Here is a 22,917-nt window from a genome sequence, read left to right as displayed (position 1 = left end):
TGGATGGGCGGAGCGTCACGTGGCGGGCGCGAGGAAGTAGAGCCGGTTCGGGAGGGGGTGGCGCCGAGGAGGCGGGCCTCGCGCCGGGCGGCGGGGAGCTGGGGGCCTCGGATCGTAGGCAGCGCCCATAGGGCCTGTCCACGTCACTCCCTCCAGATGAGCCTCGCCTTCTCCAGGCGGCACGTCCGTCTGGGCGTCCAGGCTTCTCATCCTTTCTACATCCTGCTCTGAAGATGTCCTCCACGGCCTACCTGGGACTTCATTTTGTTAACGGGGCCTTTCCCGCCAAAGTATCTGGTGCTGGCCTAACTTACTCCATCCCAGTATTCAACAGCCTTTTCTTCCAACCACCAACCACCTTCCCCGCTTCTTTAGGAACAACGTGGATGTGAAAAAAGTCCCCTCCATTTTTCCAAAACCCCAGAGAAGGACCTAGGGCAGCTTTGGTTTCAAAGTTATAATACATGGTTTAAAAGAGAGAAAAAGAAAAAAAGAGAAAGCTGATTACAGGCATCAGGTTGTCTGGGGAGAGAAATATTGAGGGAAAATAAGGGAAAGGCAAGTTTGGGGAAGATCCAGTGGCCTGAAGTCCTACTCTCCCACCCACAGCCCAGCCCTTGGAGCAGGAGTGAAGAATTAGATCAGTTTTGTACAAGAGTTTTTAAAAAATCAAATCACAACAAAGCTGGCTTGGCTTTTCTTTGAGCCTCTTGGATCACTTTGTCTGTCACTCCGGCCAGTCCTTCCTTTCCACCAGGCAGTTTCAGCTCCCCAAGGCCTCTGCCGTCCCAGTCGGGCATTTCCATGGAGTGTGAGCAGATGAGAGTGCCGCTGCTTCACAGCCCCGCCCATGTGTCCATCCTGACTCCACAAGGTAGTGTAGAGCTCCCAGGGCAGAGGGGTGGGAGGGGCAGGCCCTGCCCAGGCAGTCCTCACATTGGACAGGGCAACAAACAGCATCCCAAGTGGTCACCCTCCCTTTCCCCCCCACCCCAACACAGGTGGAGGGGGAGCAGCTGTCACCAGAGCCTGTGTTGATGAAGGTTTCGGCTCAGCACAGACCGGACATCAGCAGTGAACCTAGGATGACAATAACTTGCATTGGTGGAATACCTTATAGTTGGTACCTTCCACAACACTAGCATAAACCAGACTCACTGGAGAGATGGAATAGAGCTTACGACTATTTTCACATAAGACGACAAGGTTCAACTGGACCAGTGGCTAAAAATGATGAGCTGTGGAATAAGAAAACCTGTTTCTGGGCTGGAGGATGGCTTAGCCGTTAAGGCCTTTGCCTGCAAAGCCAGAGAACGCAGGTGCGATTCCCCAGGACCCACGTTAGGTAGAAGCACAAGGGGTGCATGCAATTGGGCTTCCTCTGCAGTGGCTGGAAGCCCTAGAATGCCCATTCTCTCTCTCCCCCCCCCTTTCTCTGTCAAATAAATAAATGAATAAAAATAATTTAGAAAGCTGGGCGTGGTGGCGCACGCCTTTAATCCCAGCACTCGGGAGGCAGAGGTAGGAGGATTGCCATGAGTTCAAGGCCACCCTGAGATGACAGAGTTAATTCCAGGTCAGCCTGGACCAGAGTGAGACCCTACCTCGAAAAAACCAAAAAAAAAAATAAATAATAATAATAATAATAATTTAGAAAAAAAGAAAACCCGTTTCAAGCACTTTACATTCTTAAGGGAAGAAAAGTAAATGAATCAGGGAACACTAATTCTCTCAGGACTCCCCTGCCTCTTTCCTCAGAAATCCAAGTGTTGGGGCTAGGGAAATGGCTTAGTGGTTAAGGGATTTGCCTGCAAAGCCTAAGGACCCTTGTTCAATTCCCCAGGACCCACGTAAGCCAGATACACAAGAGGGTGCATGTGTCTGGAGCTCATCTGCAATGGCTGGAGGCCCTGGTGTGCCCATTCTCTCTCTCAATCTTCCTCTGTCTTTCTCAAATAAATAAATATTTAAATAAAAATAAAGCAATCTTGGAAGGCTAAGGCAGGAAGACTCCAAGTTCAAGGTCAGCAGTGACAGGAGGATCACTGTATGTTGAAGGCCAGCCTGGGACTACAGAGTGAATTCCAGGTCATCTCGGGCTACAGTGAGACCATGCCTAAAAAAATAAAGGGGGGTGGAGGGGTGGGAGGGATCACAACACTTGGGAGGCAGAGAGTTTAGAGCCATCCTGGGACTACAAAGTGAATTCCAGGTCAGCCTGGGCTAGAGGGAGACCCTATCTCAACAAACCAAAAATGAATAAATAAAATAAAAAGAGCTGAGCATTGCCGGACATGGTGGCGCACGCCTTTAATCCTAGCACTTGGGAGGCAGAGGTAGGAGGATCATTGTGGGTTCGAGGGCAGCCTGAGACTACATAGTGAACTGCAGGTCAGCCTGGGCTAGAGTGAGACCCTACCTTGAAAAACCAAGATAAATAAATAAAACTAACATGGAGATCTCAAGTGTCTAGAGCCCACTTCCCTTACCTGAGGGCATCCAGCATTGGGAGGAGGTTGAGAAGGGCTGTATCACTTGGGTCACTAAACCAGGATTTGATGGGGATGGCATTATCTGCAGTGGTTGACAAAGCAGTTAAGAAGAAACATGATCGAGAGAGCCTATGGTTGTTGTTTCTTTTCCCCTTATAATTATTACTTAAAATTTATACCCCCCACCCAAAGTCAACAATCTAAGTAAACCTTGATTAATCCCCAAAAGTAAACTGAATATTAATCACCAGATTTTATATTGGTATATGGCTAGTCAAGCTTATTACTACCATTGCATCTAACTTGAAAGTAAGTGTGGCTGGAAAAAAATGACCTATGAAATGGACAAAAAAGGTATCCCATTTAAAATATGAGTATCACAACTAAAAGAGAAACAACGTGCATTCAGACCTACAGTATGGGAGGGAATCCTAGTCTCCAGGACCAAGGCCCAGGTCCCCTGCCACCTAGTTCTTGCGCGCAGGTCAAGGATGTATGTAGCTCAGTGGTAAGAGTGCTTGCACAGAATCAAGTTTGAGACCTTGGCTTCTACCCCAGATCACCAAATAAAACAAGACAAGCCAGCCTTGGCTACATAAGAAAACCCTGCCTCAAAATTAAAAACAAGGCCGGGCATGGTGGTGCACGCCTTTAATCCCAGCACTTGAGAAGCAGAGGTAGGAGGATTGCCATGAGTTTGAGGCCACCCTGAGACTACATAGTGAATTACAGATCAGCCTGAGCTAGAGTGAAACCCTACCTTGAAAAAACAAAAATAAATAAATAAAAATAAAAAAGGTGTTGGGAAGATGGCTCAATGGTTGAAGGTGCTTGCTTGCAAAGCCTGTCAGCCTGTGTTCAATTCCCCAGCATCCATCAAAGGCCAGACACAAAGAGTGACACATGCATATGGTGGCTATAGACCATGGTGTGCTCATACACATGTACACAAATAAAAACAATTTTTAAATGTCCTCAGAAACATGTCTTGGTCCTTTAAGGCAACACTTTTCACCATACCTGGGTGGCTTCTGTAAGCCCCTGGGGAGTTATCCAGGATCACAATGCTGGAGAGGTCACTGTGGACCACAGAGAGGTCCTTGATGTAGCTGCCCAACTCCAAAGTGCAGTGCTGGAAAGCAAAGCATTATGTGGCGCACATTCCCACCAGAACAGCTACTGCATGCCCACATGGCTCACTGGTAGGCTGCTCACCAAGCCCGATTCTGACTCCTTACCTGTCTGTAGTATCTCCTCTTGAGAATGCTTCTGCTATTGTCCAGTTTATCTGCCACAGCAGAGCCATAAATCTCCATACTTGCTGTAAATACTACCAGTTCATACCACTGGCTTACCTGAGACAAATTGGGGAAGAAGAGAGGTGCCTTACAAAGTGATTATTCATCTGGACATACAGTTCTTTTTAATCTACTCTTTTAGACCTTCAAGCAATATCAAATGTCTCTAACAGCACAAAATTCTGAAACTCCCCCAAACTTCCAAACTCAGTGTCTAAGACAACCAACACCCTAAGATCCCAATGCACACACCAAAGTGCAGGGTGTCTGTGGAATACAGAATTGCATCAATATAACAATGAAGAACCACTGAAAGTTACTCCCTTACAGTCCTCTACAAAACTGCCCTTACAATTTCCTCTACTCCCCTAAATCCCCAGAGCCCTACAATCATTCCTTCATCAGAGAGCACCATCAGCTCCTGCACACTCACCACTTCTAAGAAGAAATCCACATGGGGTCTCTTATGTACAAAAAACCGGACAGGATGTTTGTCTATTACCACCTGTAGAGGAACAGGGAAGGGCTGGGGAAGTCCTGAGCACCACCATACAGGTTTGGAGGACACTCTACCCCCACCCCCACTGACTGCTTTTCTCCTGGTTGACCCTGGTGCCAGGGCTTGCCAAACCACAGCCCTATAGAATTGGAAAAAAGAATCTGGGCAGAACAAGAGATATAAGCATTCCATATACTCTCCACCCCCTCTGCACCCACCTTGAGGATGAAGTCAGGAGGTGTTCCAGGCCGCACTGTAGGCCTCAGGACCCCATCATGATGGGAGTGAATAAGTGTCTCATCCAGATCCAGCACCAGGATCTTCCTCTTCACCTGGGCTGAACCACAGTGAGAACAGATAACTAGAATTGCACTCCAGCCCAGAGCTGGAATCCTACTTCACCTTCCAGGAGGTTTCCCAGCCATACTCACCCAGGCGATTCCGGGACACAGGAGATAAGGGAAGAATATCATATCTAACAGTTTGATACTGAATTACCTAAAAATAGCAAGAGTGAGTGAGAATTAGAAGCACTTAAGAAGAAAATCTTCTCCAGTAACAACAGCAATAGAAAATAATTACCCTATACTGTGTGTATGAGTCTGGTTCCCATTTGCTCCTTAAGCAATACTGATATTAGATGGAGGTAAAGCGCAGTACTAGAGTACTAGCCTACCATGTGAGAGGCACTGGGTTCAATTTCCGGCACCATGAAAACACAACAGGGCTGAGTAGATGGCTTAGCAGTTAAAGATGCTTGCCTGCAAGGCCTGGCAGCCCGGTCTTGATTCCCTAGTACCCGTGTCAATGGCTGGGGTACAAAGTGACACATGCATCTGGAGTTCCTTTGCAGCAGCAAGAGGCCCTGGCATATATTGTTTTGTTTTCAAACAAAATCCTGCGTTAGAAAGATGACTCCATTGTTAAAGGCTCTTGCTTGTAAAGCCTGATGGCCCAGGTTCAATTCTCCAGTACTCACATAAAGCCATATACACACAATGGCACATGCATCTGGAGCTCATTTGCAGCAGCAGGAAACCCTGGTGCAACAATTCTTATAAATAAACCCTGCCAATACTATTACACCTGCCTTAAGAATGACGAAACTGAGGATGGGAGGGTTAAATGCCTTCATGCCCAAGGCCACATAGCTAGATGTTGCTCCCCAGTTAGCATGAATTTTGTCTCAATTTTGTCTGTTTTTCCATGGCCCAGAGCACTGTGGCAATGGTAGTGAGTTAATATTAGCAAACCATGCACACTTAACCTGATGTTATTCTCCTACGGTGAACAAGGAAACACAAAAGTCTCCAACTTTCACCTCAAAGATTCTTGACGGTCTCTATCACTTCCCATTGGGAACCAAGAGCCTTAGACTTAGTGGACAGGGGTAGGAATCAGAAAAGGAAGTCCTTGATGTCTCAAAGGAGAATAGGGGATGAGGGAATCCAGAGCTTGTCGGGTCAGCTAAGTTCTTCTGGCTAAGGGCCACCAGGTCTATTTTAACTAGCCACCTGTCCACATATGTTTCTACCAGCCAAGTCACAAGTTGCAGCGAGTCTCCGCTCTCTGAAATACCTCTTTATCCTAATACCCAGGGCAAGGCAGAGAACACTGGAAAGCCCCACTTGCAAGGCCGACTGACAGGGTTAAGTCTCTAGAAGGCCATAGTGAAGTAAGACAGGTCTGTGAGGAAGAGGTGAAGGAGGGACAAGGACATCAGCACTTCAGCATTCTCGTTCTGTTTCTTCAAGCCTTCTCTAGAGGGTATTCCGTAATACTGATACTCTATGCAAATTCTGACAGTTCCTTCTGCTCTTCAGCCCATTCTCTGTCCCAAGCCACATACACCCCCTAACAAACCAAAAGGCCCTCTCCCCTTCATCCCAAGGCATCTGTCCTTTTCTCCCTGGGCCAGTGATGAAGGCTGAAACAGCTCGGGTGTCCTACCCTACCCTGCTATCTCGGGTTGCATATGCTGGGCATGTAGGGAATGCTCCAAGTATCTGCCAGAAAGGGGGTGGGGAGACACACCAGACTGGAAGGAAAGAGAGGACAAAGGCTGTGGGGTCAGTGCTGAAGACAGGAGAGCAATCTGGGAAGTAACTAATCTTCCAATAGATAGGCTGGAGAATTGCTCACAACCCAGCTGGAACGGGATTCTCAGAACAACGTTCCATGAAGGAAACCCCAACCACTAGCTCCACACCTGTTTCAGCCTCTCGAAATCCAACCTCTCTTATTTCAGAGGACTCGCTGTGCCTATAACTACCACCACCTAGAAAAATCTTCACTCTAAATCAGGAAGTGAAAGGAACAGAATAGACTGGTAGAGAATAAGCCCGTGTCTCAACCATAGCCCTAAATCAACTAAGTGAACCACCACTAGCACTCAGGACTGTGGGAATTCTCTTGACACGGGCTGCCTCTACTTGGTTTCATTCTTTCACATTTTACTGCACACCTCTGTTAGCACAGCACACTCAATTTTCCCCAGTCTGACTCCAAAGGGTTTGCCCCAATGGCGATGAAAACACAAGGGCATGTTCATTAAATGATGTTAGCTGAAAAGAGCTTTGACCTTGGAGTAAAGCTCAGGGGAAAAGAACCCAAAAGGCTCGGGTATATCCGAACAATCCTCACTCCTCGGGTATTCCTTCATAAAGCTAGTGTCTCCTGGAGAAACAGGTGCACCCTCAGATACAAATCACAGACAGGTCTTCTACCAGGAACACCCAACTTGAATGTATTCCCTCCTAGGACTGAAGATACCCATCACAAAAGCACCTTTTTCAGTTCCAGGGTCTCAACACACTCATTTGTACACACACATGCAATGAAAATAAGTTTCCAGCATCTTACTAGAAGAGTTCTCTTGACGGAAACCACAGAAAACTTCTCCTTCACACCCCAGGCTTTTCCCAAGTTCCCACCCTTGTACACTCTCCTAACCACCTCCACCCTTCACAAACAAGCTTGGCTCCAGCGACCAAACATACCCGAGATTCTAACAGTAGGGTCTTTCTAGAGCCCGCATCAACAGTTCTGGCAGCCAGCAAACAGGTGTTCCCCGCCTCTGGGTTTCTTTTGCAACAACTCCAGCTTTCTTCAAAAAAGCCCCTCCCACCACGCTAGCCCCTAAGCCAAAAACTGTCCCATCTAAGGCCCATTCAGAAAAATAACAAAACAAAACCAGTCTTGGCTCTATTATAAGGATCTCCCCTCCTCCCGATCCTACGCCTTGCTTAAGGTGCCCGATTACTCTACAAGGAAAAGCCCACGCCAGACTCCCTACCTGAGGCCCAACATTTCCAAAACCCCGTGAGCACCGCGGACAGAGGTCCGCAACCACTGCCAGCACCCACCCCCCAACTCACCGTGCGGATCTGCCTCCGCAAGAGGTAAATGAAGAAGCTCCACAGCTTGGCAGCGAAGGCCACGAACGTGCGCAGCCCCAGCAGACACTGCGTCCGCATCATCCCGATGACCCCGGCACCGCCGGCCCCGGGACCCCCGCGGCCCAACTCCGCCAGCCCCCCGGGGGCAGCCCCCCGCCGCCGGGAGGGGGAACGGGGGGCCCGAGTGGCAGGAGAGGCTGCAGAGATGGGCACGGAGTGGGGTGGCTCAGAAAGCCACCCCAAGCGGGGGGAAAGCCCAGCGAAACCCGGAGCTGGGGGACAGGCGTGGGCAGCCCGCGGGGGCCCACATGAGCGGGAAATGGCACCTAGGGCCGCGCGTGGGTTGCAGGCTGGGTCGGGCTAGGACGGGGTCCTCAGGAGACCGGGAGGGAAGGGGATGGAGAATTGGGGGAGGGGCGCGGGGGGAGGGGGCCAGGGACAAGGGAGGGAGGGGGAGGGGAGGGGGAAGCGGAGGGCGGCCCGCTGCGCAAGCGCGCTCGGGGTCCGCTCGCGGAGAAGGGGCGGGCGCGCCGGAGGCCGCGGTCCCCGAGGGCGGGTGGCCCGAGCGAGGGAGCGGGGAAGGGGGGAGGGGGAGCCGGAGGGCACGGAGCGCTGGGCCGGAGCGGCGTCCCCCTCCCCGAGGCCGGGGCCGCGGCCGGGGGCTCTCAGCCGCTGGGGAGCGGCGCTGCGCTGTGTGCAGCTCGGTTTCCCACTCTGACAGGCGCCATTTTAGCGCTCAGAGACGATGCCGCCTCCCCTCCTCTTCCCCTCCTCTTCCCGTCTGACTGGACTTCCGGTGGTGACGTGTATTCGCTTCCCCGGGACTTCGAGGCCTCCCCCCCGCCGGGGAGGTCAGGGTTCGAGAGGAAAGCCGAGCGGCCCCGGCGCAGACAGCAGCAGCGCGCACGCGCGCGCCGGGGGCGGGGCCGAAACCTCGACGGCGTGGGGGGGGCGTCACGTGTCCCCAGGTTCGTACGGTCCTGAGTGGGTGGGGCTCGTGCGAGGTCCCCGGTCCCCGGCCCACGGGCAACTGTCCCAACCGCCCTTACCGCCCCAGTCCTGGTGAGAAAAAAAATGAAGACGGAGGAGGCCGCCTCCCCGAAGGTGCGCCCAGACGCCGCAGCGGCCCGTCGGTGCAGCCCCGCCGAGAACGCCGAACGTAAAACCACCCCTCATTCCACACGGCGCCGGCGCCCGGCGGTGGGAGGAGCCGCGGAGGCCCCGCCCCCGCGGCGGTGACGCCATCAGAGCGCGTCCGGGGAGACGCGCCGTGCGTCCGCCATGATGGGCTCGCTGTCGGTCCCCGGCGGCTTGGTGCTCATTCGAGGTGGGGGGGGGGGGAAGCGGGGAAGAGACGTGGGGCTGGCCGGGGGGGCGGGAGACCGCGGTGCTTATCCGTGCCCGGCTCTCCCCCCAGATTCCGTGCAGTGGGAGGGGCGCAGCCTCCTGAAGGCGATGGTCAAGCGAGCTGCCCTGCGGTGAGTGCCGCCGCGGCGCCTGGCGCGCCGGCCCCGGGCAGGGCCCCTGGGCCCCACTGTTCGAAATGGCTCCCCCGTCTCTCGCCGTAGTGGGGAGCGCGTCCACGTCCTGGGCTGTGAAGTGAGCGAGGAGGAGTTCCGTGAAGGCTTTGACCCTGCTGTCAACAGCCGGTAAGGACACATCGGAAGGGATTTTATGAGATGTGGAGCCTCAGTTGCTAAGGGACTTACTTTATTTACAGCAGCAAGGACAAAACCTAGTATGTAGTGGTGTTCTGGAGAATGGAGTCTTTTTTTTTTTTCTTTTTGTTTTTCGAGGTAGGGTCCCACTCTAGCTTAGGCTGACCTGGAATTCACTATGTAATCTCAGGGTGGCCTCGAACTCACGGCGATCCTCCTACCACTGCCTCCCTAGTGCTGGGATTAAAGACGTGCGCCACCATGCCCAGTTTGATAATGGAGTCTTTTATTTATTTATTTCTTAGTTTAATATCAAGGTTCTCTGTTATATGATGTCCTACATAAATATCCTGCTTATGTAGTTGGGTTTTTTAAAGTAGAAACTTTGGACACATCATGTATTGGTACCATCATTTCCCTCCTCCCCGCCCCCATTCCACTGAGGACCCTCCTTAGTGAGATTACTGTTATTCACCATAGAGTTGTGGGTTATGAGCTATGAGACCAGCAGTGAGTCATTGTAGGGGCCAGGCAATGCCTCTGGATATTGCCTGTCACTTTGTGTCTCTTACAGTCTTTCTACCCCAAGATTTAAAAAGAAAAAGGAAAGGTGCATTTAACAATAATTTCCTTTGGCGGGGGATTTGGTTTTCTGAGGTAAGGTCTTGCTCTAGCTCAGGCTGATCTGGAATTCACTGTGTAGTCTCAGGGTGGCAGTCCTCTGCCTCCCGAGTGCTGGGGATTAAAGGTTTGTGCCACTACACCCGGTTTAACTGTAAAATTTATTTCTTTGTCATTTTGAGACAAAGTCTCACTCTGGCCTAGCCTTGAACTCACTAGGAAGTGGCCCAGGCAGGACTGGAACTCCCAATAATCGTGCCTAAGCCTCCAAGTGCGGATCACCATCCCCAGCCACCATGGTCCACCAGCCAGCTATGGAGGTACACACCTGTAATCCCAGCACTTGGGACATGGAAACAAGAGAATCAGGAGTTCAAGGCCATCCTGGGCTACATGAGACTGTTTCAAAAAAATAAAAATCATGGAAGACCCGGGCATGAGGCGCTCACCTTTAATCCCAGCACTTGGAAGGCAGAGGTAGGAGGATCTTGAGGCCACCCTGAGACTACAGAGTGAATTCTAGGTCAGCCTGGTCTAGAGTGAGACCCTACATCAAACCCCCTCCCCCAAAAAGGCAGGGAGGAGGCAGTGGCACATCCACAGGTTGCTCATAACTATATGCTGAAAAAGTAATGCATGATTTTTGTGTGTATATGTGTAGGCCAGAGGTCAGCACTGGGCATCATCCCTCTGTCACCCTCCACTTCATTTTCTTGATCTTTCACTGAGCCCAGAGCTCACCAAGACAAGCTACGCAACCAGCCCCAGGGGTTCTCCTGTCTCCGGAGCATCAAATGCATTATAGGAGCATGCCAACATGCCCAGCTTTTACAAATATTTATTTATGTAATTGGGGTGGGAGGAAAGAGTGGATGTGCCTGGGCCTCCAGCCACTGCAACAAAATCCAGACACTTGCACCAACTTGTGCATCTGGCTTAAGTGGGTTCTGGAGACTCAAACCTGAGTCCTTGGTTTGGCAGGGAAGCACCTTAACCACTAAGCCATCTCTCCAGCCTTTGCCCAGCTTTTTACATGGATGTTGGGGATTCACATGCCCTCATCCTTGTGTAGCAGTTGCCAGCCCCATTTATATTGAGAGAGAGAATGGGTGCGCCAAGGCCTCCATCGACTCAAACTCCAGACATGTGCCAACTTGTGCATCTGGCTTACATGGGTCCTGGAGAGAATTGAACCTAGGTCCTTTGGCTTTGCAGGCAAGTGCCTTAACTGCTAAGCCATCTCTCTCCAGGCCTCCCCCCCCCCCATTTTTGAGAATGGCAGAGAGAGAAAATGGGCATGCCTGGACCTCTAGCCACTGCAAATGAACTCCAGACACACATGCCACCTTGGACATCTAGCTTACATGGGTACTGGAAAATAGAACCTGGGTCCTTAGTCTTTGCAGGCAAGTGTCTTAACCACTAAGCCATTTCTCCAGCCCTTTTTTATTTGTGTTTTGTTTTGTTTGGGGGCGGGGGTCGAGGTAGGGTTTTACTGTAGCCCAGTCTGACCTGGAATTTACTATGTAGTCTCAGGGTAGCCTTGAACTCACAGCAACCCTCCAAGTGCTGGTAATAAAGGCATGTGCCACCATCCCAGGCTGGTCTCAAGCTCATAGCAATTCTCCTACTTCTGCCTCCTGGGTGCTGGGATTAAAGGCATATGATCACTGTGGAGAATATAATGAGAAGGGACAACCTAGAAATGGACACCAGTTAGGAAGACTATTGCAGTAATTCAGGTTCACTTATTATATATACTGAGTATGTAGGAAGCACCATTTATATATCAGAAGCATTGAATGAGACACACTTCTTCCCTTCCCTAGTAAATCATAGAAAACACTGGTGAGTGACAACGAGACTGTACATGGTAGTGTCAGTACAGTGCTCTCAATAACCATACTCTCCCAGTAGTTAACTTCCATTAATATTTAGGGTAGGGCTGGAGAGATGGCTTAGCGGTTAAGTGCTTGCCTGTGAAGCCTAAGGATCCCTGTTCAAGGCTTGATTCTCCAGGACCCACGTTAGCCAGATGCACAAGGGGGCGCACGCGTCTGGAGTTCGTTTGCAGTGGCTGGAAGCCCTGATGCGCCCATTCTCTCCCTCTCTTTTTTTCTCTCCCCCCCCTCTCTCTCTCTCTCTCTCTCTCTCTCACACACACACTCAAATAAGTAAATAAAAAACAATATTTAGGGTATTGGAGCCAGGCATGGTGCCATAAGTCTTTATTTTCAGCACTCAGGAGGCTGAGGTAGGAGGATTACTGTGAGTTCAAGGCCAGTCTGGGCCAGAGTGGAACCCATCCTTATTTAAGGGGCTGGAGAGATGGCTTAGCAATTAAGTCATTTGCCTGTGAAGCCAAAGGACCCAGGTTCGATTTCCCCAGGACCCACGTAACCTAGATGCACAAGGGGCACATGTGTCTGAAGTTCATTTGCAGTGGCTGATGGCCCTAGCATGCTCATTCTCTCTTTACTCCCTCTTTCTCTTTTTCAAATTAATTAGTTAATTATAAAAAAAATTTTTTAGAAGCCACTCATGGTGGTGCACACATTTAATTCCAGCACTCAGGAGGCTGAAGTAGGAGGATTGCCATGAGTTCAAGGCCACCCTGAGACCACATAGTGAATTCCAGGTCAACGTGGGCTAGAGCAAATCTCTACTTCAAATTTTTTTTTTTTTTCCTTTTTTTAGGAAGGCTGGGTGTGACAGTACATGCCTTTTATCTCGGCACTCAGGAGGTAGAGGTAGAATTGCCATGAGTCCAAGACCAGCCAGGGCGGGGGGGGGGGGGCTACAGAGTGAGTTCCAGGTCAGCCTGAGCTAAAGCTAGAAGAGGCATCAGGGATCTCTAGTCGCACTTTCTGCCATCTCTAGCTCAAATAACAAGGAAAAAAAAAAATGTTTAAGACATTGGTGAAAACAGAAAATAGAGACCCAAAATCAGAGGAAGAAGTTTGAGGTTGGAGAGAAGGGGTGATGTTCTGTCTCCTGTTTCCCCTTTGCAAGGCTGGTATACCATGACCTCTTTAAGGACCCTCTCAATTGGTGCGACAAGGAAGATGCCGTTCTTGGAGGTCCCCTGGGAGCCTTGAGAGCCCTGTGCCAGAGGACAGACCCTCGTCCTGTCACCGTTGCCCTTGATTCCCTCAGCTGGCTGTTGTTGCGTCTGCCCTGCACTACACTCTGCCAGACCCTCCGTGCTCTGAGCCGTCCAGCCGTCTACTCGGGTGAGCCCTCCTTTTGGCTTGCCCTTCTGTATCTTCTCCTGTCAGAGAATGTATGTATGTATGTATGTATTTTGCGAAGGTGGGGGAGGATGAGACTGGGTGCACCAGGGCCTCTTGCCACTGCAAACAAACTCCAAATGCATGCACCACTTTCTGTCTGGCTTTATGTGGATACTGGGGAATTGAACCTGGAATGTCATCCTTTACTTTTAATGGCTGAGTCATATCTCCAGCCCTTGTTTTGCTTTTTGAGAGAGAGTCTCTGTCACCATGGCTGACCTCAAACTTGCAGTGATCCTTCTGCCTTACGGTGAACCACTTGAAGTTGTCTTTTGTTTGATCTAAAAGTGCTGACTTTTGTAAGGATTAGCATGTGTCCTGTGTTTAGTGCAGTGCATGACACTGTTAATGCTCCCAAAACTGGTATGTATGCATGTAGCCTTGCAGATAGAGATGTGGGCTAGAAAGTGCTCGTTCCATTCTAAGGCACTGAAGTCAGAGGATGCCCTGGCCAGATTTGCTTAGGAATAAGAAAATGTAGTAAGCCAAGCATGGTGGCGCACACCTATAATCCCAGCCCTTGGGAGGCAGAGGTAGGAGGATCACTATGAGTTTGAGGCTACCCTGAGACTACGTAGTGAATTCCAGGCCAGCCTGAGCTAGAGTCAAACCCTACCTTGAAAACAAAAACAAAGCAAAACAAAAAAGTGTAGTAAGGCGTGGGGCTAAGATTCTAAGCAGGGCAGTGAGATTTGCCAAGGTAAGTCACAGTGTGGCAGACTTGTGATAGAATGTGTATCTTTCCTTCTTGATTGTGTTTTGTTTTGTTCTCTTTTTTTGGTGGTGGTGGTTGTTTTTCTTATTTATTTATATATTTATTTGAGAGAGAAGGGAGGGAGGGGTAGAGAGAATGGGTGTACCAGGGTCTCCAGCCCCTGCAAACAATATCCAGACACATGTGCCACCTTGTGTAGCTGGCTTATGTGGGTACTAGGGAATTGAACCTAGGTCCTTAGACTTTGCAGGCCAGTGCCTTAACCAGTAAGCCATTACTCCAGACCCATGGTTTTGTTTTTGAGACCAAGTGTCCTGTAGCTCAGGATAGTCTCCAACTCGCTAGTTAGCAGATGGCATTGAACTTCTGATCCTCCTGCCTCCACCTAAGTTCTGATATTACAGACCTGCCGCCACACCCAGTTTGTTCAGTGCTTTGAACACAGAGCTTTCTGCGGGCTGGAAAAGCACTCTGCCAACTGAGCTGTGTCTTCTGGTCCCCTCCTCCCCCTTTTCTTCATAATTCCAGAGCTTCACCTGAATATTCTTTACTCCCTTTCATGCTCTGCATTTCTTACCCTCTTCAGGTGACAGCTCCCTGGTAGAACAGATACAGGTGCTGGGCCTGCTACATGAAGAGCTTCATGGCCCAGGTCCCATGGGTGCACTGAGCAGCCTTGCTCACACAGAGGTGACCCTGGGAGGTAAAATGGGCCAGACTTCAGCCCATATCTTCTACCGAAGGCCCCAGCAGCATGCAACTTACCAGGTCAGGAGGGGCAACAGGGTTAAACTGGAGATTGGGATCGGAAATGGGCAGCATGGTAGGAAAGAATGAAAAAAAGCTAATCTGCACTTGGAGGTGGGTGGGGGCCAGAGGATCACAAACCGCTGATGAAGGCTGGGGGGATGGTGTAGTGGTTAGAAGCACTTGCTGGGGAGAATGGGCACATCTATAATTCCAATATTCTGATGGAGACTGAACAGCAACAGAGACCCTGTCTTGAGGTAGAGAGGACCAGTACACACATAGCACATGCCCACACATACATACTTGCACCCATGCATGCACACAAACCCGCTTAAGCTGAGGGGAATGAGTTCTTCCCTGCCTGGTTCTTGTGGTACCTGGGGATCCAGCTGAGGACCTTAAGCATGCTAAGCACATTCTACCACTGAGGTGTATCCCCAGACCCTTCCTCTGCGGTTTCTATTTGCTTCATTTAGTCTTCAAAGCTACCCTGTGAGATGATTAATTTGTTTTTGTTTTTCAATTTGGGACAGGGTGGGGGAGCAGAGGTCTTTAAATTTAAGTCGCTAACCCAAGTAGTAAAGCGTAAGTGGCATGTGAACAGACAGGAGTTGAACTCGGTTGCTTGACTCAAGAGCCAGTAAATTTAGTCAGTGTAGGGTACTATCTTCTAGAAACCAAAATAAGATTTTCTTTTTAAATAGTTGATTTATTTGAGAGAAGAGAGCAGGCAGAGAGAATGGGCACACCAGGATTTCCTGCCACTGCAAACAAACTCCAGACACGTGTATTTTTGTATTTGGCTTTATATCAGTACTGGGGAAATCTAACCCAGGCCTTCAGGTTTTGCAGGAAAGTGCCCTGAACCACTGAACCATCTCTCCAGTGCCCCTCCCCCAAGATTGGGTCCTGCTCTGGCCCAGGCTGACCTGGAATTCACTGTGTGGTCTCAGGCTTCCCTAGAACTCATGGTGCTCCTCCTACCTCTGCCTCCTGAGTGCTGGGACTAAAGGCCAAAAAATATATTTTTTTAATTAGGAGAAGTAGGTACAAGGTCCTGAATTTGATCTAGTTTATTTAAGGGGGGGGTGCTGGTCAGATGAGTTAGTGGTTAAGGTGCTTGCCTGCAAAGTCAAAGGACCCAGGTTCAGTTCCCCAGAACCCACACAAACCAGACGCACAAGGTGGCACATGCGTCTGAAGTTTGTTTGCAGCAGCTGGATGCTCTGACTTACGCATTCTCTCACCCTCCCTCTCTCAAATTATATATATAATTTTTTAAAAAGGAAAGGGGAGGGGCAGGAATTTTCTCTTTTCTCTACAGACTTGGTGGTTTTCCATCCTTCCTGACTTCAGTTTGGAACTCCAAGAGGAGCCTCCCTTCCATTTGCAGCCTCACCCAGGACCTCACACAGCCCAGGTGTCTAAGTGCCAAAGCCAGGACAAGGAAGTGAGTTCAGGGTCTGACAAGACAGAAAGTAAAAACTATGGTAATGGAGGTGGGGCCAGGGATTACAGGGGTGGGGCTGAGTGACAGTAGTGTTTGTACCTGCAGGTGGACCCTATGACTCATTTGACCTTTAACCTTCGTCTGTCCAAGAAAGAAAGAGAAGCCAGAGACAGCCTGACTCTACCTTTCCAGTTCAGCTCTGAAAAGTAAGGTTGAAGCTTAAAAGCCTGGATCCCTGAGGAGCATCTGGGTTACAAAAAAGTGGGGTGATAAAGATTATTGATTAACTTCTCATGACTTTATGGGGGCTGAAGTCCGCCTCCAGAGCAAGTCTGGGGAGTGGTTCTCTACCCACCCATACTTCCCACCGTGGCAAGGGCCGTCATGTCTTTCCTCTTCGTTAGAGCTGTGGGTCCCAGCCTTGTGTTTGTCCAGAATAATCTAGGCCTTGGCTGAGCCAGACAAGACTGAGAAGTGCTCAGACCGGAAGGTAGATGGGAGTGGCAAAGACCAGTTCACAAAGGCTTTTAATGGATGCCTGGTGTTCTGTGCCCAGTGTGTGGGTGGGTGAAGCCAGACTGCAGATTCCTTGCCCTCAAGCTGCTAACAGCTTGGGTTTGTCACAGTAGTACAAGAGAGTGCCTATCCCAGGGCAAGTGCTTCCTTAGCTCTGCACATGGAGGGGAGGGAAAGGGACTTGGGGGTTACCTGAGTGAAAGTCACTGTCATCTGGAAGGACCTATCCAGACCTGACCCAGTACCCACCCACCAATTCTTCCCTCCTCAGACAGCAGGCTCTTCTGTGCCCTGGGCCAGGCCAGGCGACCAGCCACATCTTCTACGAGCCAGATGCTTTTGACGACCTAGACCACGAAGACCCAGATGACGACCTGGATATCTGACTAAACCAGTGGGAGGGGGTGACTGGGCCCAGAATCTTTGTTTTCCTTCTGATACTGCCCTGTGGGCCAAGAAGAGCCTGGGCAGAAAGAGGACACCTTGCAAGGCAGAGAATAGGAACCACCCCTAATAAAATCTTTTTATTTTTTTAAAGCTCATTAGTGGTTAATAAGAGTGTTGGCTAACTTTATACATCCCAAGAACCTGAATTTTTTGAAGAGTCCAAAGTCAGGGCCTAGTTCCTCAAGTACAATGAAAATGAAATGAGGCACCGAAAGCTAACACCATTGGTGCTGTATGAATGGCTTTCCAGGTGAAATAGATATACTTTATAACTACCCTCCACTCCCTTGCAAAGATCTAGGCGTGAAGAAAGCAAGAAAGAAGTATTTTCCAAAACTTAGTTTTTATTACTGTACAAAAAGCACGCCCTCCCCTGCTTTAGTCTTCACTCCAACCCCTCCCCCCAACTGTACACGGTTTGCTCCGATTAGGTGGCCAGGAAGCCTTTGTCCACCTTGCCCACAAGCTGAGCCCAGCTTAGACATACTCCTTGGCAGAGTTTGCCTTGGGGTAGGAGCGGGGTGCGCGGTACGCGGCCTTACTCTCGCTGCCAGGGCAAGAGCAAGAGAGCAGTGCGCCTCCCAGCAGCACCAGAGCAGACCCTGCCCAGCCAATAAAGATGGCAGAGCCAAACTCGTACCTGTGGAGAGAAGGGAATCCGCTTAGAGCCCTTGCCTGTCCCCACTTCAGGACCCCACACCTGTCTCCTAGGAGGCAGAACTCCCAGACTTACTTAACATTCATGGGGGTCAAAGGGTTGTAAAAATCTGTGACAATCTGATGGCCATACCAGGAGCATGCTACCAAGGCGGCAAGACCTGCAGAGAGAATGAGGATTGCGATACTGGGCCCAAGCCAGCACCTTGCCGCCTTCTTCCTAGCTAGAAGAGCGCTCTGTCCCCCTAGGACCTGTAGCTCACCTGCCACGATGAAAATGATGCCTCCAGTCATAGCTATGCGGGCCTTCTTCACTTTGTCGTCTCCCCCGCAGCGCGTGCACTTCATGCCCATCGTGGCCACAAACATGGCCATGAAGCCCAGCACCAGAGACACCACCATCAGGGCCCGAGTGGCCTGCATGGCCGCTGCGGAGAAAGGAAGCCGTCGTTGCCGTTGAAAGGCTCCCGCCCCCGCCGCGCCCACTAACCCCTGGTGGCCGGCCCGTGGCTCCCCCGTCCACTCCCGACGCGCGGCCTCCCTGCGCCCACCCCGCCCGGAGCCCGCCCGGGGCGCCGGGGTTTCGATGAAACCGCTCCGGGCGGGGAAGGGAGGAGGGAGAGCGAGCGGGGGGACGGCCCGGGCCCTCGCGCGCGGCCGCACATGGCTAGCCCGGCCCCGGGGTTTGCGGCTCCGCCTAATCAGCAGATAAGATTAGAGGTCGCGAGCAGTGGCCCTCGGGAGCGCTCCGGTCCAGAGAAGGGACGGGCCGAGCGCACGGAGGGAGGGCGGGCTCGGCTCCCGCCGGGGTCGGGGGTCCACGTGCGGCCGCCAGGACCCCGCGCGCGCGCCCACTTCCTCCGGCTCCCGGGCGGCCCCGCCCCGCCCCGCACCCTACCTGGGCTCGGCACGTCCGCCCCGTCGGTCGCGCGGACTTACCGGGCAGGGCGAGCACCGAGTCGTACATTTTGCAGCTCATCAAGCCGGTACTCTGCGTGACGCAGTCCATCCACAGCCCCTTGTACATGGCCTGGGCCGTGATGATGTTGTCGCCCGCGTACGAGCTGATCTGCCACTGCGGGATGGCAGTGCTCGCCACCAGGCCCACCCAGCCCAGCATCGCCATTGAGAACCCCAGCAACTGCAGGCCCGAATTGGCCATTTCCGCCTCAGGAAAGACGGGGCGCCTACGGGGCGACCCTACAATAAAGCAAACTAAATCTGGGGAGCAGCCCCACAAGAAAACGGCGGGTGGTGGTCTAAGTCACCCAGAAACGACAACAAGAGGTTTTGACCCGGGTAACTGCAGCTCTTGTCAACCGCGGTAAACAGAAGTCGACCCCGCAGGTGCAGCGACGGGCAGGGAGCAGGCTGCGCCCGGAGGACAGGTCCCCAACCAGCGGTCCCCAGGAGTCCCCAGGTGGTCCAGCGCTCGGCGACTAGGCGGAGGTGGCACGGAGCGGCTCCCAGAAAGTGTCCGGGGCCGTGGGCCCGAGGCTGCGGGGCGCGACACAGGCACCTGGGCGTACGGTGCGTCGCAGGTGCGGGCCGACAGGTGCGGCGCACCTGAGTATATGTAGTGCTTCCGAGGCGCGCCCCCGCGGGCGCCGGGAGCGCGGGAGTTGGGGCGGAACCAGAGGGGCAGTGGAGGGTGGCCTGACGTCACTGAAAGGACACTCACCTGAACCGGAAGTCCCAGCCCCCACCCCTCCTTGTCCAGGTGGAGAGGAAGAAACCTGAGCACCAGGGTCACGCCCCCTCACCTGTCTGGCTGGACTGCTGAAGGAAAGAAGGAGACGCAGGCTTCTCGGTTGGCTAGCTCTCTCCCTTCTTCCCCACTGGTGTTCCTGGGCCGCCGCACGCCCCTGAACAGGCTTGCTTGGCCCCTTCCCCTGCGTCCTCATGCCCTAAGTGCTCCCTGTCCAGTCCTGCTTTCGCATCCCTTCTGTGTTCGTTTCTCTTCAGTCTCTTCCGCATCTCCAGGGGCCCATCCGGGACAGTCACTCTTGTTTCCACCCTTCTTGGAGTTGCCCATGCCAGCGGCAGGACCCAAAGACCTGCCTCTTCACTCTTGGCGCCCTCATGGTAGGTCCTCCAACAGACAGCTGACTTCTGGGCATGGCTTCCCGGCCCTGCATTCCCACTCCTAACAAGACGTGATGTCTGAGCTTGTCACTGTCCCCTCCAACATGAAAACCCCTAGCAGAAAGAAGAAACCTCAGAGGAAAGTTTTCGGAGATTGGACAGTAGGGTCAGGCCTACGTCCGTCTCCACCACAACCAACATTCCCCTCCCTGCGTATGTTTTCAAACCTGCCTTCCTTCCTCATCTCCTCCCCCAGCCGCACACTTTTCTCTTCCCCTCTTCCCAAGTGGATGAAGGGCCGGTGTGCGCGCGCGAATCCCATCCGTTTCCACTCTGTCCTCCCCGAACATCTGGCTTTCCAAGTAGCCTTTGCTTCGGCCTCGGGTTCCCACCTCCGCCTCACCACGCGTTCCTTTCACTCTCCCCACGCTTTTACTAGTGCTTCCAACAACCCCTGCCAGTTTCACTTGTTCCTCCTTTTGATCACTTCCCCTCTCCAGGCTTGTACCTTATAGCTCTTAAAAAAAAAAAAAAAATCCATGTTTCTGGGCTGGAGAGATGGCTTAGAGGTTAAGGCGTTTGTCTGCGAAGCCAAAGGGCCCAGGTTCGAGATTCCAGGACCCACGTTAGCCAGATGTACAAGAGGGCACATGCATCTGGAATTCATTTATAGCGTCCAAAGGCCCCGACGTGCCATTCTCTCTCTGTCTCTCAGTATCTGCCTCTTTCTCTCTCTCTGAAATGAAGTTAATTAAAAAAAAAAAAATCCATGTTTCTCAAGCTGGGTATGGTGGCGCACACCTTTAATCCCAGCACTGGGGAGGCAGAGGGAGGAGGATCGCCCTGAGTTTGAAGCCCCCTGAGTAGTGAATTCCAGGTCAGCCTGGACTAGAGCAAAACCCTACCTCGAAAAACAAAACAAAAACAAGAAAAAAAAATTGATGTTTCTCATCATTTAAATAGCTTTTTTTTTTTTTTGGTTTATTGGGGTATTCACTAATTCACTATGTAGTCTCGGGCTAGCCTTGAACTCACAGTGATCGTCCTACATCTACCTCCCAAGTGCTGGAGTTGAAGGTGTGCAACACCACACTGGCTTCGTTATTGATTTATTTTATTTTTGGTTTTGTTTTTCAAGGTAGGGTCTCACTCTAGCTCAGGCTGACCTGGAATTCGCTATGTAGTCTCAGGGTGGCCTCGAAGTCATGGTGATCCTCCTACTTCTGCCTCCCTCCCATGTGCTGGGATTAAAGGTGTAAAGGTGTGCCCCACCATGCTCGGCTCTATTTATTTTTTTATTTTAATTTTTTGGTTTTTCAAGGTAGGGTCTCACTGTAGCCCAGGCTGACCTGGAAATCACTATGTAATTTCAGGCTGGACTCAAACTCACAGCCATCTTCCTACCTCTGCCTCCAGAGTGCTGGGATTAAAGGCGTGTGCCACCATGCTCAGCTGCCTGTTGTTTTTTGTTTTGTTTTTTAGATAAGGTCTCACTCTGTAGCCCAGGCTGGCCACCAATTCATGATAATTCTCCTGCTTCAACCTACCCTGAGCTGGGTTTATAGGTGTGACCTACCATGTACAGTTGATTTTTTGTTTGTTTGTTTTTTGAGGTAGGGTCTCACTCTAGCCCAGGCTAACCTGGAATTCACTATGTAGTCTGAGTGGCCTCAAACTCATGACCATACACCTACCCCTGCCTCCCGAGTGCTGGGATTAAAGATGTGCGCCACCATGCCTGGCTTTGTACAGTTGACTTTTTTCAATATTTTATTTTTATTTATGTATTTATTTTACAGAACAAGGAGAGAGAATGGGTGCACCAGAGCCTTCAGCCACTGCACATGAACTCCAGATGCATGCATCCCCTTGTACATCTGGCTAACGCGGGTCCTGGGTAATCAAATTTGGATCCTTTGGTTTTGCAGGCAAAATGCCTTAACTGCTAAGCCATCCCTCCAGCCCATGTACAATTGCCTTTTAAAGTGTCTTTTTGGTCTGGTGTAAGGGTACAAGTACTCAGGAGAACAGAGTTAGAGAACAGTCTGGGCTGCATTGTAAGACTGCCTGAGGGATGAAGAGAGACGAGTTACTTTCAGCTCTAAAAGTCCATGTTTCTCATCTCAAATAAATCCAGTGTTTCTCCAAGCTTACTACCATTACCACATAGCCACTTGCTTACACCCTTGTCCTAAAATCCCAATATGTGGTCTCTTTGTATAGACTCAGATCTTGTCATTCCTTTCCTTTTTTTGTGGAGGGGGAGGATGTTTCCGGTAGGGTCTCACTGTAGCCCAGGCTGGCCTGGAACTCATTACTCACTCTGTAGTCTCAGGGTGGCCTCAAACTCAGTGATCCTCCTACCTCTGCCTCCTGAGTGCTGAGGTTAAAGGTGTGCGCTGCCACGCCAGGGCCTTAACTGATACTCTTTCTTGACTTCCCTGTCTCTGTGTTTGAAGTGTGTTACCTTTCTCTCTGTTGTCCCCTAAAGCACCTTCCCAGCTCTGTTCTCTATGCCTGACCCAGCTATCCTTGCCACCTCCCTCTGCCCAGCTATCAACTGACCCTTCAGCTGTCCGCTCAGCGGTCCCTTGGAGGAAGCTTGCTCTGACTGTCCTGCCCACATGTGAGTCAGCTCGGCGTGCTCGGGTTACCTGTGCTTTTCCCTTTAAAGCGCTTATCGTAATCTCAGACTATTTTGTGTACTTATTGATTCAATATCGGTCTCCCCATTGTACTGTGATGTAGAAATCTGTCTCGATTTTATCGTCAATGGATATTTGATTAGTGAACAAATTCCAAATAAATAGTTTTATTCCCTGTCCCAGAAAATTTTTCCCAAGTCTCGTGCCGGGCTAAGGACACTGCACTCATCCTACTTATTTTTCTAGCAGGAAGAAGGTAATAAAGACATAAAATGGTAGGTATTTTGAAGGCAATGAGACAGGAATGGCAGGGTGTGGTGGCACATGTCTTTAACCCCAGCACTACAGAATCTTTTTTTTTTTCTTCTTCTCTTTCTTTCATTTTTTTTTTGT

The 22,917-nt window shown here is 51.1% G+C and overlaps 3 protein-coding genes across 4 annotated transcripts; 1 reads left to right on the top strand and 2 right to left on the bottom strand.

Moving 5' to 3' along the window:
- Nucleotides 1-442: 442 nt before the first annotated feature.
- On the bottom strand, nt 443-8,110 carry Ctdnep1 (CTD nuclear envelope phosphatase 1). Its single transcript, XM_004669253.3, has 8 exons — nt 7,667-8,110; nt 4,721-4,787; nt 4,508-4,626; nt 4,224-4,295; nt 3,731-3,847; nt 3,513-3,624; nt 2,490-2,574; nt 443-1,080 (listed from the first exon to the last, which is right to left on the bottom strand). The coding sequence occupies exons 1-8, from the start codon at nt 7,766-7,768 to the stop codon at nt 1,020-1,022; spliced, it is 735 nt and encodes a 244-aa protein (XP_004669310.1). The 5' UTR covers nt 7,769-8,110; the 3' UTR covers nt 443-1,019.
- A 540-nt stretch (nt 8,111-8,650) lies between these two features.
- On the top strand, nt 8,651-17,232 carry Elp5 (elongator acetyltransferase complex subunit 5). 2 transcript variants are annotated; one of them, XM_045131952.1, is made up of 8 exons: nt 8,651-8,791; nt 9,105-9,165; nt 9,256-9,336; nt 12,979-13,199; nt 14,561-14,742; nt 16,049-16,174; nt 16,280-16,380; nt 16,962-17,232. In XM_045131952.1, the coding sequence occupies exons 2-8, from the start codon at nt 9,143-9,145 to the stop codon at nt 17,074-17,076; spliced, it is 849 nt and encodes a 282-aa protein (XP_044987887.1). In that variant the 5' UTR covers nt 8,651-8,791; nt 9,105-9,142; the 3' UTR covers nt 17,077-17,232. The 2 variants fall into 2 exon arrangements, with proteins under 2 accessions (XP_044987887.1, XP_044987886.1); XM_045131951.1 differs by lacking the exon at nt 8,651-8,791 and adding an exon at nt 8,952-9,014.
- A 229-nt stretch (nt 17,233-17,461) lies between these two features.
- Cldn7 (claudin 7) lies at nt 17,462-19,368 on the bottom strand. The gene is made up of 4 exons (XM_004669251.3): nt 18,734-19,368; nt 18,058-18,222; nt 17,871-17,955; nt 17,462-17,777 (listed from the first exon to the last, which is right to left on the bottom strand). Exons 1-4 carry the CDS (start codon nt 18,954-18,956, stop codon nt 17,615-17,617), a joined length of 636 nt encoding a protein of 211 aa, XP_004669308.1. The 5' UTR covers nt 18,957-19,368; the 3' UTR covers nt 17,462-17,614.
- Between the last annotated feature and the right edge of the window lie 3,549 nt (nt 19,369-22,917).

This window comes from Jaculus jaculus, chromosome 12 (assembly GCF_020740685.1).
Source record: "Jaculus jaculus isolate mJacJac1 chromosome 12, mJacJac1.mat.Y.cur, whole genome shotgun sequence".
NCBI lineage: Eukaryota > Metazoa > Chordata > Mammalia > Rodentia > Dipodidae > Jaculus > Jaculus jaculus.
Note: the sequence above shows the minus strand (reverse complement) of the source record. Positions and strands in the feature narration are given on the sequence as shown.